General features: G+C 39.8%; 1 protein-coding gene across 1 annotated transcript in view; it reads left to right on the plus strand.

Annotated features, from left to right (window-relative positions):
- LOC134448785 (collagen alpha-6(VI) chain-like) overlaps positions 1-15,215 on the plus strand; it is a 45,826-nt gene that overhangs the window by 17,429 nt on the left and 13,182 nt on the right. Inside the window, exons 9-25 of the mRNA XM_063198444.1 lie at positions 176-513; positions 683-761; positions 2,344-2,492; positions 3,783-3,875; positions 5,898-5,951; positions 6,402-6,473; positions 6,918-6,944; positions 7,050-7,094; positions 7,471-7,524; positions 8,163-8,225; positions 8,891-8,956; positions 10,831-10,884; positions 11,050-11,085; positions 12,089-12,151; positions 13,566-13,628; positions 14,046-14,108; positions 15,131-15,193. Of these exons, the coding sequence (XP_063054514.1) occupies positions 176-513; positions 683-761; positions 2,344-2,492; positions 3,783-3,875; positions 5,898-5,951; positions 6,402-6,473; positions 6,918-6,944; positions 7,050-7,094; positions 7,471-7,524; positions 8,163-8,225; positions 8,891-8,956; positions 10,831-10,884; positions 11,050-11,085; positions 12,089-12,151; positions 13,566-13,628; positions 14,046-14,108; positions 15,131-15,193 (1,382 nt within the window). The remainder of the gene's footprint in view (positions 1-175; positions 514-682; positions 762-2,343; positions 2,493-3,782; positions 3,876-5,897; positions 5,952-6,401; positions 6,474-6,917; positions 6,945-7,049; positions 7,095-7,470; positions 7,525-8,162; positions 8,226-8,890; positions 8,957-10,830; positions 10,885-11,049; positions 11,086-12,088; positions 12,152-13,565; positions 13,629-14,045; positions 14,109-15,130; positions 15,194-15,215) is intronic.

The following is a 15,215-nucleotide window of genomic DNA, read 5'->3' on the forward strand; positions in this document are numbered from 1 at the left end:
GTATCTCGTAACGGTATCACGAATATGATAGATTATTTTCGTGACCGTACTACGAAATGCCATGAGACAGGGTTGGTTTGGCAGGGTCACCTTGTTATCACTGCACTGCCAGCATCTCACAATTCTCATGCGTTCGATTTGCCAACATTAATTCTATGTTTCCTGTTCTTCGTAGAAAAGGACTGCGATGTGGACATTGCGGTTGGATTTGATATCAGCACACGTCAGATTAAACCCGCTCTCTTCAGCGAGGAAATCCAGTCAAAGCTGCCGGAAATCATCAGCAAACTGGCCTCCCTGCACAAAATAACAGCGAAGGTTATCAAGCCAAAAATCGGCTTCAGCCTGGTGGATAGAGAAGGAGGGTTGCTGAAGGACATGCCCTTTGAAGAGTACAATGCAGCTGTGGTCAGAAAGGTGTTAGACTGGACAACGGAAAAGAACACTTATTTCAATACTCAGCTGCTCAAATATTTTGCAAGAGTCTTTGAGAAAAGTAAGGCTAGGGTTAAGGTGAGACTATATGTATTATATTATATTATATTATATTATATTATATTATATTATATTATATTATATTATATTATATTATATTGTATTATATTATATTATATTATATTATATTATATTATATTATATTATATTATTACTGATTAATTATATTATAATATTAATGTTTCAGGTGGTGATCATTTTCTCAGATGGGCTTGATGAACAAGTGCAGACATTGGAGGTGGAGTCAGATCAGCTAAAGAAAAGTGGTGAGAAGTGGTGAAAGCCATACTGCAGACCATGATGGCACCATTCTTTCCCTTAGTAGATGTACTGTATGGCGTTCATTATGTCCAACAAAATAATACTACTAATAATAAAATATAATAATTTTAGAGATTATAGTGAAATATAATTTCATATAGAGAAATCGTTTTTTATTATACTTCAGACATGTAAAAGTTTTATCTTTTACTTGACATATTTCAACGGTATAGCTTCTGAAGACGGAAGCTACACTGTCGAAACATGTCAGGTAAAAGATCAAACTTGCATGTCTGAAGTAAAAGAAAAACCCAAGTTTTATTCTCATCTGTTTTATGGCACAGCTTTTCATTTACCGGTAGTTGATGTCAACTGCTGAATGTGTTTAGCCCTTCCATTGACTTACTATAGTTAATCTAAGCATGCGATTTTTATGCATGTAATGCATGCTTAACTATTTATTATTGGAAGGCTCATTCTGCCGAATCGGTACATATTCCCAAATCCACATGTCCCAGAGTTAAATGGCCATAAAATCATTACAATAATAATTACAAGCACAACAGTGACATATCTTTTGTCACCAACCTGATATTAAAAATTAGGTAATTTATTGTTATTTTCTCATTTTAAATGGCTTTTTTGTGGACAAGACAGGGATTTTGGCCTGTCCCTCACAGTAAAAGTTATCTTTCAAGGTGTCTTTTATTTGTTAATCATAGGGAGAATCACATTATTTTCACATTTGATATGTTGTTCTAGGAGCAATTTCGTAGTTAAGCAATGTTGTCAACATGCATAAGTGTAATATCTATACTTTTTCCATAATTATTATGTGTCCCCTGATTTAATGTCATTCTTGTTACTGAGATAAAGAAACGCCTGTAAAATAATGGTTCATTCCCCGAATTACATTATTTCCAGGTTACATCACTCACAGAAAAAGGATTTTCACCACATAAAAGGAAGAAATATACAGTCTTATTTAGCATGGAATTTTGATATTTTATTGGACTATTGGGGTTGGTGACTTTTATAGCGTTATTCCTGTTACCACTTTTTAACCCATAACTTAAGAAGATATGGTTCCTATATTGATATTCACCAAATCCACAAGTAATATTCTTTCAAACTGTATGATGTATGGTCTTGTTACCTTGAACTTTAGCTGGCTAGGAGCAAATAAGCCTGAAATTGTCATCCCTGTTAATAACCGGATTGACAATTTCAGGCTTATTTGCTCCTACAGGGAATATGTGCCGATTCGGCGGAATGACCCGGAACATATTTAATAGGTGGCAATGTAAAAAAAAAAAACTAAAACGTAGGATGTTTATATGTTTGATATGTATGGAGCCATTCATTTCCTCCCCTCCATACCATATTCCATGGAATATCCAAGGTGTGAATATGTGCGTATAATCAATGGATATTGGAAAGTCCTCGCCTGGTTTAGGCAAGGAAACACGGTATCAAATTAGTGGACCCAACTCTATCTATGTTTTTGTCAGTGTCAGTGTAGACTTTTCAGGAAATGAAAATAGACTAATGACAAAAAATCTACAACTCCACCTCAATCATCTGCAGGGATTAATGCACTGCTGACTGTGGCACTAAAGGGAGCAAACAGTACCAACGGCCAGCTTCAAATGGTGGAGTTCGGACGAAGTTTTGGCAACAAACAGCGTTATTCTATTGAGATGCCTAACGTAGCAGATGCTGTGCATACCGATATCGTAAGTTTGTTATCCTTTTATCTTTCCAAGATGATCTTACAATGTAATGAGTGGTTCACAACATAATCTCAAACAAAACATACAATCATTTGGAAAAATACAAGGGCGCTCTTCCACTTTACTTCATGGGACCTTCAACTCTCACTAGTGTCACTAATAATAAATAAATATAATAGTATACTGTATGTTTTATTTGTTACGTGGCACGTTTCAGAACACCCAAGGTCACCTTTGACATAAAAAACATAACAATGAAAATAAAATAATAATAGAAAAAACAATGAAAAGAAATTAATTTAGGTCCATATTTGGTGTTGGATCTTCAGGTTCCCGTGACCGTACCTCAGGTGGCAGGGGGTTCCATGATTTATATTAGGGGTGGGGAGCCTTTTTCCTTCGAGGGGCCACTTAAAATACATCCGAGGGCCGTAAAAGTCCTCTGAGGGCCGTACTATGAACACAAACCAGGATTTCCCCCTGCACTTTAGGCCTATATTGAAAGCAGCCACCTTTAAAAGAGAGGCCACCTGAATGTAACTTAATTGTATTGCAAATGTATTTCCCAAGATTCCATTACAAATTATGTCATATTTCATATGAAGATAGTATTAAAATTACATCAGGGGCTGGATCAAATGACCTCAAGGGCCGCAAACGGCTCTAGAGACATACAGTAGGTTCCCCACCCCTGATTTATATGAAATGACACATGCAAGAAAAATGTTTGCACACTTAAATCCTCTTTGTGTTCTATTGAGGAGCCCTGAGAAAGGTCAGCAGACCAAACGCTTGGATAATAAAAAAAAAACACAAAGAGAATCTATCACAGTTTTTGTTTATGTTTGGCAAATTTTTAATCATGAGCGCGGTGTAATCCGGTTAAATTTTGAATGACACATGCAATGGTCTTGTGTTTGTGACTCTACTCTGCACCTCAGCTGTCTTGTCTTGCTTGTCTCTCCATCTACACTGCAAAAGGTGATTTTTAAGAACGTTAAATTGTCTTGTTTTGAGGAAATGGATCTGGTGTTTTTCTAGTTGTTAGCAAAATTAGAAAAAAAGTCTTGGTAGTGCTAGGAATGCACCCTTGTTTTAAGAAAATCAATCTACCTTAATCTAAGAGAGATAAAACAACTTATTTCAGGCTGATTTGGTCTAGAAATTAGCTCCAGCATTGTGCTGCACATGAGCAACCCACAATTTTTCCTTATTTTAAGACAGAAACATATTCTTAATACAAGAAAACCGTAACATGCAGTGTCAAACACATTTCTTTAATGACATACGCAGGTTGGTGTGGTGGCGAGAGACTGCTGTAACATCAGCTGCACATGTGTCGGCCCCCCGGGACCACCAGGGCCTGAAGGCAGGCCAGGAGAGAAGGTAAGGCCGGCAGCTGCACACCTGAGAAGGTAAGAGGCGTGTTCCAGCAGTGAGACATCTGAGAGGATAAGGGCTTGAAGGTAGAACGTAAGGCCTGCACCTGCACAGCTGAGAAGGCAAGGCATGCACCAGCACTGAGACATCTGAGAGGTAGGGCTTGAAGACAGGTGAGGAGATAAGGTAAGGCCTATACCAGGTGAGGAGAGAGGGTAGGGCATGCACTAAAACAGCTGAGAGGTAGGACTTGAAGACAGGAGAGGAGGTAAGGTCTGCACCTGCCCATCTCAGAAGGTAAGGTGTGCACTGAGACATCTGAGGAGGAAGGCTTGATGCCAGGCGGGAGATAAGGTCTGCACCTGCACACCTAAGAAGGTAAGGCGTGCACCAGCACTGAGACATCTGGGAGGTAGGGCTTGAAGACAGAGGTGATATAAGGTAAGGCCTATACCTGTAAACCTCAAAAGGTAAGGCCAGCACTGCCACACCTGAGAATGTAGGGCTTGAGACAGCTGGGAAGGTAGAAGGTAAGGCCTGCCATCATCATGGTCAAAACGTAGTTCCTCCATGGAATTGGAAAAAAAGACTCCTCACTTGAAGGCTTCAGTCAGCCTTTGTCTGGCACCTTTTCCTGGGATATGCACAATTTTCACCCTCATATGAAGGTGTAAAGGTGAGCAGGGGATAAGGTAAGCAGCTCTTCCAGACATGATACCTGTACAGTTGAGCAGGAGAATAGCGATACAAGGAATAATACAGGTGCAGCAGGTGCAGTACAATACATGCACACACAGCTAAGAAGGAGAATAGCTCTACCTGTTACAATACACTGCAAAAAAAAAATCCATTGGTAATCCAGCTGTCTTCTCAGAATATAAGGTCCCATTCGACTTTAGTCTTGAATTCAACTCGTTAAGACTGTGAAGCCATACTATATTTAACCTAGAGTTGAATTAATACTGAATAGGTAAATATGGACCATATAGTCTTTGAACAGTGCTGAATTTTAGGGCTGTAACAATATTGAATTGAAGCGTGAAATCGTGATACTCAGGAGTCGTGATACGGTACCTTGATGCAAGGAGGCAGTATCGAGATACGTCAGTAAACTGATACGTGGTATGTCATCCTTCAGTCCAGAAAACAACCATATGATACGATGTGATGCTGCTTCCAAGCTCCAAATGAGATACATTTCAGAAATCGCGGGGTGTATCGAACCGTAGGTCAAAAATGGTGATATGAACCGAATCGTGACTTGAGTGTATCGTAACTAGGGTTGCAAAATATATCGAAAATGTATCGAAATCGCGATATCAAGAGTGGCGATATGCGTATAGCGAAAATGACTTCATTATTGTGAACAGTACAACATTTCTGTGTAGTCCAATGACCAAAGCCACACCCCCCACACAGACCGACAAATTAGTGACAAGAAAAACACTGCTATATATCTAAATATTGTTTAAATATCGTTATCGAGGTGTTGCATGCTGTTATCGAGTATCATTTTTTTTCTGATATCGTAAAGCTCTAATCGTAACGTTACAGCCCTACTGAATTTACACTGCAAATCTTACTGTGCACCTGCACAGCTAAGGAGGATAGCTCTACCAGGCCAAATACATGCACACAGAGGCGCATCTTGTCACCAGGCTAGCAGGCAGGTAGCCGCTTGGGGCCCCCAAGTCTATAGATGGTACATAACAGCTAAGACTTTAAACTGCAGTAGTTGTGATTTGTTGCAAATGTTCATTCTTATGAAAGTTCGCTTGGGGCCCCCACTTACCCTAGAATCGCCTCTACATGCGCAGCTGAGAGGGAGAACTGCCAAGCGGAATACATCTGAAACTATTCTAGTTCAAGTCATCACAAAGTTTTTATCTCTTTGCTGTCCACTTGAATGTGGAACAGGATGCCACCTGTAGTGTGACACCTAGGGTAAGTTACGTGTATGTCATAATTCATTTAAAATGTAGTAGATCTGTCTGATGTATTGTTGTTATTGGTTCTGATGTGATGCAGGGTGAGAAAGGACAGCCTGGATATCCTGGATTCCCTGGAGATGACGGAAGCCCTGTAAGCATTTGAGAGCACGTGTTTTACAAAACATTAAATGGCATACATACATTCAAAATTTGTTATTTGAAGTGATAATGAAATAATGTTGACTGACTGACATGACAGATTTCCAGCCCCAAATACTGTATCCGTTTAACCATTTGAAGGGTTTATTTGCAAAAACGGTGTATCTCCATTTTGTAGAATGTTGGGAAATTGACATTTTGTATTGGGCATTCCATTGAATTGCATTGCAAAATGCATTTGATATAGGTTAAAAAAGTATGTTCCCAAAATATTTGAATGGTAAGAATTCACACATAGGTGATATGACCTCTGAACAGTCATTTTCAATAATAAAATGCAAAAGTCAAAAAAAAGGGATACACCGTTTTGCAAATAAACCCTTTATTTCTAACTGATCTGAAATAAAAGTAGCAACAGGATAATGTGTTGTAACTTGTGCAGGGTGAGCGGGGCCTTCCAGGTCTGAATGGGACCAAAGGAGACCGTGGATGCCAAGGAAGAAGAGGTGAAAAGGTAAAACAAACAAAAACCCTCCACTTAAACCATTTCCAGTAACACTTAATAACAATGTCTGCTTATTAAGACTAGCTAATGATGAACAGAACATGAACAAATGTTTTTATTCCTAACTAATTTTTTATTCATGCTTTATAAAAGATCCACAAATAATATGTTCAAGATCTTACAAACCTTTTAACAGAGATTTTTTTTAAATTCATGTACAAACAATGTGTAAATGTTTGATAAATATAAAATATGAACATATTTCCCAGTCATTTACAAACACTTGATAATGTTTTGTTCATGATGTGTTCAATATTTACTAAGTGTTATTGATGCTTTATGCAGACATCATTATAATAACTTTCCTGACAACACAACATAATAATCCAAAACGATGCCATGCGCTACATGAGTGTACATTAAACTGATACATGTGTCTGTTTGTCCATGCAGGGTGGACGAGGGTACAGTGGTGAAAATGTGAGTGAGTGGAGAGGTCACAAATGAACCCTTGTCAAATGAAATCTTTATGAAATCTGCTGTGTATGATGTTTTTTTACTGACTCTGGTGATATTTTTTGGTAGGGGGAGCATGGAGAAGCTGCTCTGGATGGAGTTCATGGAGAACAGGTCTACTACTACTAATAATAAATTTTACTGCTTCACTCACTACACTGGGGTGCATTTCTCAAAAGAACTTGGGTAGTTGCCAATGGAAAATTGCATTGCAAAGAATAAAGTAGCTAATGTAGTTAGCAACTATGGTTTCGAGATATACCCCTGCTTTGTTTGTTCTGTAGTGGATGTACGAGTAAGTAGGTAAGAGTAAGAGTAAGAGTAAGAGAGTAAGTAAGTTAGAGTAACTTTATTAATCTCCAGGGGGAAATTAGTCGATTGTAGTAGATTGGCAACTTCTGTCTATTTCCTAGCCATTACTTCCACTGGCAACATATTTTTGCTGTATCGCTGTCTGTGTATTAATAAACGTCCTTTCTACAAAACATAGGGTGATGCTGGAGTAAACGGCATGGATGGGGAAAAAGGAGATCGAGGAAATCGGGTAATAATAATAAAACATTGTTATAATGATAAAACATTATTGCATGTGGCATCTTATGTTGAGGTCAAGGGTCAAGGCCGTAAATCCACGGGTAAGCAGTCATTTTTAATAATTATTTTTTAATATTAATATCATTGTTATTATTATTGCTAAGGTAATATTACTAGTGGTGTCAACAATAATCGATTCGGCAATACATCGCAATGCGGGACAGGACAATTCAATAATCGATTCGGCTAGGGCCATAATCGATGCCGCATATTTTTCAAGTTTGAATTACTTCTGTGGATATTTCCAGAGCAAATGAACGTTTAATTAAAGTAAAGCACTTCAAAGCATTGAAAACGGCAAGACTGATACAACCAATAAAATGTTGTTCAGTATCTGACTGCTTGTATGCCTCATGACTGATGAAAAATTTGCTTTGCTCTAGGTAGATTCTAGATGCAATGCATCGTAGAATCGGATTGAAACTATTTGAATCTAATTGCTACCTCCAGAATCGTAATCAAATTGAATCGTGAGGGCAGTGCCAATGCACACCACTAAATATGACTATTAATCAGGGTGGAGATGGGTTGTGCTGCAGCATGCAATGATGATCAATTCTGTGCCAACATGCTCTGCCTATTCTACAGGGTTTCCCGGGCATCAAGGGCGGCCAGGGGGATTATGGAGAGAAAGGGTTAAGAGGAGATCCGGTAAGTAATATAATATTGCAAATCACAAATTAAGACAAAATACTGTACCACTGCATACACATATACAGACACATATACACATATACAGGGCTCTAAATTAACACCAGCCAACTGGTCATATGCTGGTGAAATTTTAGTTTGGCTAGAAAAGACCAACTTACTAGCCACTTTGACCCATTAGTGGGCGTGTCTTTGGCTAGTACGTACATAACATTGACATAGAAGCCATTTTGGCTGGTGATGAAAATTGGTGGTTAATTTAGAGCCCCTGCACATGTCTGACATAGGCTGTAGTCAGGCAGTCCTTTAACTGTACTGAAGAATCGCAAACCAGAAAATCTTGGCTACTATAATGAGAAGTTTTTTTTTTTAATGAAAAATTATCTTAAGGTATAACATGTGCTCTACTAATGTCTGTGTGAAGTAGGTTAGTTAAAAAATTGCACATTTCCTGAATCATTCATTTGGGCATTTTGACAATCAGTAACGGTGTCACAATACTCAATACACAATACGGTTTAGCAGACCGTAGTAAGTAAGTGCAATTTGTATTTGTGTATTTGGCAAAGTGAGACGAGTGCAAAGCAAGCTGGTCTGTCTCTCATCTCATCCACTCTCTCGCTGAATCATTTCTGTGGAATGTCCTCTGGCCCACGTGTGTCTAGGGAGAGCCGGGGAGAGACAACGCAGTCCGCGGCCCCAAGGGAGACCCAGGCAACAGGGGGCCACCAGTACGTGAGACAAACTTTAAGTTGCACTTTAACCCCTTAAGACACAGCATTATAAATTAGCTGTTACCAGAATGGCAATGACCAAGTCGTAATGTATTACTAAAGGCCCTGTGCACTGTCATAGTAGTGTAGTACTATAGTAGTTAACTTTCAATGTCAAATACAGCGTGCCAGAGGAGGTACGGCGTGCATTAAAGGGCCAAGTGGGATGGAGGGATGGAGGGGGGCTGGGGGGTCGAGCACTGGTGTCACTTTTACCTCTTATTCACTTTACTTGAAAACCTGCTGCTACTAAGTATGGTACCCCAAACACAATTTCGTTGCCTTTTGACAATGACAATAAGCTCTTGAATCTTGAATCTCTGAACTGCTGCCAGTCTATTATAGCTCATCTGATGCCATGCTACCAGTCTGTATTGCCCTACACGGGCAAAGTGATGTAACTACGCCAACATTGTAACTGAAAAAAGGACCTTCAAGGTATATATATTTAATTGTTGGATATTGTAGTTACAGCAAATTTGACTTTGGGCACTGTGCACTTCGGGCACTATGTTTTAGTGCGTAGTTAATACACCATACGCACTAAAGCATGAACACTGAAGTGCACAAGTGCACCATTTGAAATCCAGCATAAGGCTTTGTCACAAGATAAAGTAAGTGTTTATGAGGACTATTTTCAGTCTAAACTTAATTTTGACTAAATATGCTGTTTACTGCACTTTGCCTTTGTAGGGCAGCAGACCTCTTTTGATGCCATTGCTACCAGTCTATACCATATACCATGCTATCATTTATACCAGTGGTTCCCAACCTTTTTTTTCAGGGACCCATACTTTTACCATTGCAAGCTTAGGTGACCCGAGCACCTGCACGAGAGGGAGTCCCATGATACTCTGTTTCCTGCGAAAACTCATTTTAGTTATCATTTTATTCCTCAATTTGTCTTCGGTGAAATATAGTATAAATGTTAAATGTAGCACTTACATTTTGTTGCTTCTATGCATGTATTAGTTTAAATGATTTGTCATTTATTCAACATGGACTATATGGTATTAAAGTTAAACCCCTTAAAATCAAGAGGGCTCCGCGACCCCCTGTGGATCTTTGGCAACCCATAGGTTGGGTCCCGACCCATAGGTTGGGAATCACTGATTTATACCACTGTAGCCTCATGAATTGCACTTTTCCACCAGTGGCACACCGTACTAATCACTGAACTGCCATAGTATTACACACTCACTACGACACTCCACCCAGCCTTTAGTAGTAATATATTACGACCTGAACATTGCCATTCGGATAACAGCAACTTTACAACAAATGGCCTTGTCTTCAGAGTTTAACTATCTACAGTTTAACTAAATTTTATCTTAAATTAAACTGTAATATATGTTCTCTGTATGTCTTCTGTTGTCCAGTCTTGCACTTTAAATGTCTGAATGTGTATTGTATAGAGGTACTCTTGGTGTGCTGTATGTGTACTGTCTATGTCTATTCTGTCTATGTCTATACCTAAAGCATGTCTATGTCTGCATGAGAATGTAAGAAACGTAATTTCAATTCTTTGTAGGACCAGTGTGTTACGTTTGTAAACGTGTACTAAATGGAGCACACCGACACACGGCATGTGAAGTTAACTCATTGTGTTTACTTAGCTCAAACTCCTCGAACGCCGGGCAAGACCCAAGCAATAGAACACAACATAATACAGGCATAACACAATGCTGTCAGCACAGTCGAACCAAAGATTCTCTATTCTACATTTAAACCATCTCTGGTCGAACTAGCCTGAACTGGATATAACACAGTGCATGTAAAGAAATTGACAATAAAGCAGAGTTGACTTGAACTGATGTTTTTTTTTTCCACAGGGAGTCGCAGGGGAAGATGGCATTCCTGGAGGAGATGGGACAGCTGGATTTGACGTGAGTGTGCTCCTCCAGGCTGTCTAACCACTCGCGTGTCTTTGTTTTAGTTAAGTCATTGGTTTACATACACCCTCGTGTCGGAGGATATCCTCATTCAACTCCTGCAAACTCTCCGTTGGTCATCATTAACTCATTCGTCTTCTGTCTTTCCCACCATTGCAGGGCCCAGATGGAAGGAGAGGTCCACCAGGAGGACAGGTATATGATCTCACTATGGCTAGATTTCAGTGTCACTAGTATTTTGTCTTTGTTCACTCACTGCAGTCTCTTTAGAAGGACAAATCATTACCTGTTACCAAGGAAATAATTTTCTTTACATTGCATACACTGCAAAAATTAAATATTTGCAGGCGTATTCTTCTAGTTTCAAGTAAAAAGCAGTAGGGCCCAAGTTAGATCTGACAGGCCATGGTAGTTAAGAGTTTGCCACTTCAGGTGCTCTAGATATGCTGCCACTGTGCAAGCAGGTAGTTTCATTTGGAGTGACTGAAATCATCAAATAAAAAAACAGCTCTAAAAATGCAATGCATGCAGCTTGGAGTCAGCATGAATGCTAACGCATTAGAAACCATGTTTGCTAACTCTGAATATCATACGTAATTATATAAAGATTAAATATTACAGACTTACTCATAAACTTCTCTAGGCGAGGGCCAGTCTGTTGCATTTAGCCTCTGCGTAAACTCCTTAACGACTTTTAACTTTTCAGTGTCCTTCAAAATCTCTCTGTGACTGTGACAGCACTTCCTTTTTATCTTGCAAGATGAACTTTTACGCTAGAAGTGGAGAACGTACAGCACAGCTTATCTGGCTGGTGTTTTATCTACCTTGATTTTGAGATATACATTGTTCAATTACCCACCTTCTGTTACTGGTGTGGCCACAATGCTTAGCTCACAGCAGGTACGCGCAACCACTGCAAAGCAATTACTGGTATGCAAAATTTGTTTGTTATTATTTTTTTTTAAAGTTCTAATTTCATTTGCATTCCTGGTTACAGGCACTTTGGGGTCAAGACCCCTCTGCCTGTACTGGCTATTGGTCTATTTATGGTTATGAATTGAACAGTCTATAGCCCCCATCGTGTAAACAAACACACAATTCAACAGGAAAAGATGGAAAAGATCTACACAGTAGTTCATTCTACATTATTTAACATGTGACCAAAGCTTGTGTCTGATGTGTCTGTATTCTGCCATAGGGTACACCTGGAACTGCAGGTGACCCAGGAGAGAGGGGACCCCCTGGGCCTCCAGGACCACAGGTAAACACCTTCACCTCTCAGGGACCTCACCTCTTCATCCATCAATAATTAGTCAACCCAGTAACGATGCCTAGCAGGGGCGGAGTTATAGGAGGGGCAAGCAGGGCATTTGCCCCTAGGCCAAGGGCCCTCCCGTATTGGTGGTGGGGGGCCCTATCATGACCTTGGCAGGCTATATGGGGGGCCCTATCCGTGTTTTGACCTAGGGCCCTGTGTGCAATTGTTCCGCCACTGATGCCTAGTACACCTGCAAGAAACACCTGCTAAATGCTTTGGCCATTTTTGGGAAAAGATACTGTCAGCCTAATATCTTACCCTCTGAAGCACATAAAAAACAAGTCATGAATTGTATTTAAAAGCTAAGAACCTCATGTTGTAGTACAACATGTTCATTCGGCTCTAAAATACCAACAGTTTTTAATTAAAAAAATCTCAAATTGCACAAGCTGTAGTCATGCTGCTCCCGGCACTAGGGTCAATGTTTTGCTACACAGCATCAAGTGTCAATGGGTTAAAAATCATTGGTCAATCATTGGGCAATACAATATAATTTGGGCAATACAATAGAAATTGGGCAATACAAAACTGTTGCCAAACACTTACATTACATTGTTACCGGTATGTCACGACATTAGCAGATGATTTTTTATCCGAAGTGACTTACCAAAGATGACATACAATCGACTAGATTGACTGTCAAAACATACAGTAGTCTTGTACCTGGCAAAGAAATTCAATAGCATTCTCCCTAACTTGATTTTACTGCATCCAAGTTCAGTTTAGTTCTAGCCTGATTATCATCGACTTTCAAATGTCTTCGAGACTTGGTCTGACCAAGAGCATACTTCCCAAACAGCATTTCCCAAACGGCCTCCCTTGGTTTGCAAATGATTGTTTGCTTCCCAACAAAGTAGGAGGAGTGCCCGCTTTTGCGGAAGCTCAGAAAGTATTTGCATTGCTCTTGACCTGACTGGTAGCAACGCTGAAGTTGTTGCGTCACTAGGAGGGCACGGCCTGGCTAGTTTAGTTCAGCATAGACACTCGATGGCCCATGTACGGTACACGTCTTTACCTGACACATAATCCATTGAGCTACAGTATACATATGTAGGCCTACTGTATAACATGACTATGTGTATGTAATATGTACTATGACATGTAATATGAATATGTAATATGTAATATGAATATCTTTTTCTGTGCGTGCACGTGTGTGTGTGTGAGCACTTTCTCACGTGAACCCCAGACACTTGGTGCCTTCTTGGCAGCCTCCAGAGCTGGTTTGTGAATGTGGGAATGTGTATGTGTATTTGGAAAGCACTTTGAGTCAGCTATATAATTGTGATATTGTGTTCAATAAACACATTTTGATTGATTGCTTGATTGATTAATTGATTGATTGATTGTCTCACAGGGTGAAAGAGGAAAACCTGGTCCCAATGGCCCAGACGGTTCTCTTGGTTTGCCAGGTCCTCAGGTTGGTTCAAGAAATCTTCTATGTTTTAATCGGTTTGCCAAGCTTGAGAGCCGATAGAAAAACTATCAATGTCCTCCTTGTATAGTATTGAAAAGCATCATCATGCGTATTACATACATACATACATACATACATACATACATACATACATACATACATACATACATACATACATACATACATACATACATACATACATACATACATACATACGGTACGCATACACATATACATGTGCAAACAGTACATAGTGCCTTGATGTTGCTTACCATTCAATTTGTTGTGGCCAGTTTACATGCCTATTATATACTACAGTATGCATGAGGCTTCATTCCCCCTTGGCCCTTGCTGCTGTTGTAAACGCTGCAGAATCGTGTAAACTTTATCTTGTCTTCAAAACTTCCCTTCGTATCCCAGGGGCCACCAGGTAAAGAGGGAGATAAAGGATCGAGAGGAGCACACGGGAAGAGGGGACCAAAAGTAAGTAAATCTACACAATCTCACTCAAAAAAACTCTACAACAAGGGTGTCAAAAACCCAAATTTGGCCCGCGGAGTCATATTATTTGGCCCGCGACATCATTCCAAATGTGTATTACTGTTGGCCCACATGCCCCATTAATACAAGTGAGCCCAGAGCAGTAACATCTCACACTCATATACTACAGAATACTATGTGCAAGGCAGAGCCATTTGATCTGCCATATACTATGGGAATGAGTGTATGTGTAGTTTCTAAATCCACCATGTTACCCAAATGGATGGGAATTAAGCACAGAAGCAAATACTGTATACAGTAGGTGATCAAACATATAATGGATGTATTAAATACAAAAAATGGGTTTGACTTTGAATAACAATATGAAAGCTGGTCGATTGGTTTAATAATAATCGTTTGTGTTCTGTCCATCAAAGATATTTTTGTATGTAAACTTCAGTTCAATCACTCAAGTCTATGCATCTATGCTAGTCTATGTCTATGCATCTTTATGTTAGCAGTGCTCTATGTGTAGCATGGGTATTGTTTATGTGAGAGCCACATATGCATGTGAGAAGGTATGGCTTGTGGGGGACTGACGATGTACATCCTGTCACACATTATTCAGGGCCACTTGAAGAGGTGAAGGACCCCGCTCTTTTATTTATTTATTCGCCCACAAACCTCTCAGGCTGACCGCTATGCTCTTCTTCTGCGAATAAGGCCACTCCGTTTGGAACGCTTGTGGGAGAATTAACATGTGACATTCTCAGAGCACTGTCCTTCACCCTTTAAGTTACGTAACGTGGGATTCAGCACCCACACTGTAAAACATTGCAAGCCAGTGAAACGTAAAATGTATGTTCCTCTGCTGCCTGAAGTTTTGTAAGTTAACTCAATTCTAGGCTTTTTCAAGTTGAGTTAACTTACATACTTACTGTAAGGCAGCAAGGCAAGGCAAGGCAAGTCCAGTTAAAAACGTTGAAGTATTAACAGGCCATAGTGTCTTCCACGTGTGTGTTTAGGGGCCGCAAGGGGAGCTCGGAGACAAGGGAGACCCTGGACGACCAGGCCCCAGAGGACCCTCGGTCTGATTTCATTAATTCTATT

The sequence above is a fragment of the Engraulis encrasicolus genome, chromosome 5 (genome assembly GCF_034702125.1).
Source record: "Engraulis encrasicolus isolate BLACKSEA-1 chromosome 5, IST_EnEncr_1.0, whole genome shotgun sequence".
Classification (NCBI taxonomy): domain Eukaryota; kingdom Metazoa; phylum Chordata; class Actinopteri; order Clupeiformes; family Engraulidae; genus Engraulis; species Engraulis encrasicolus.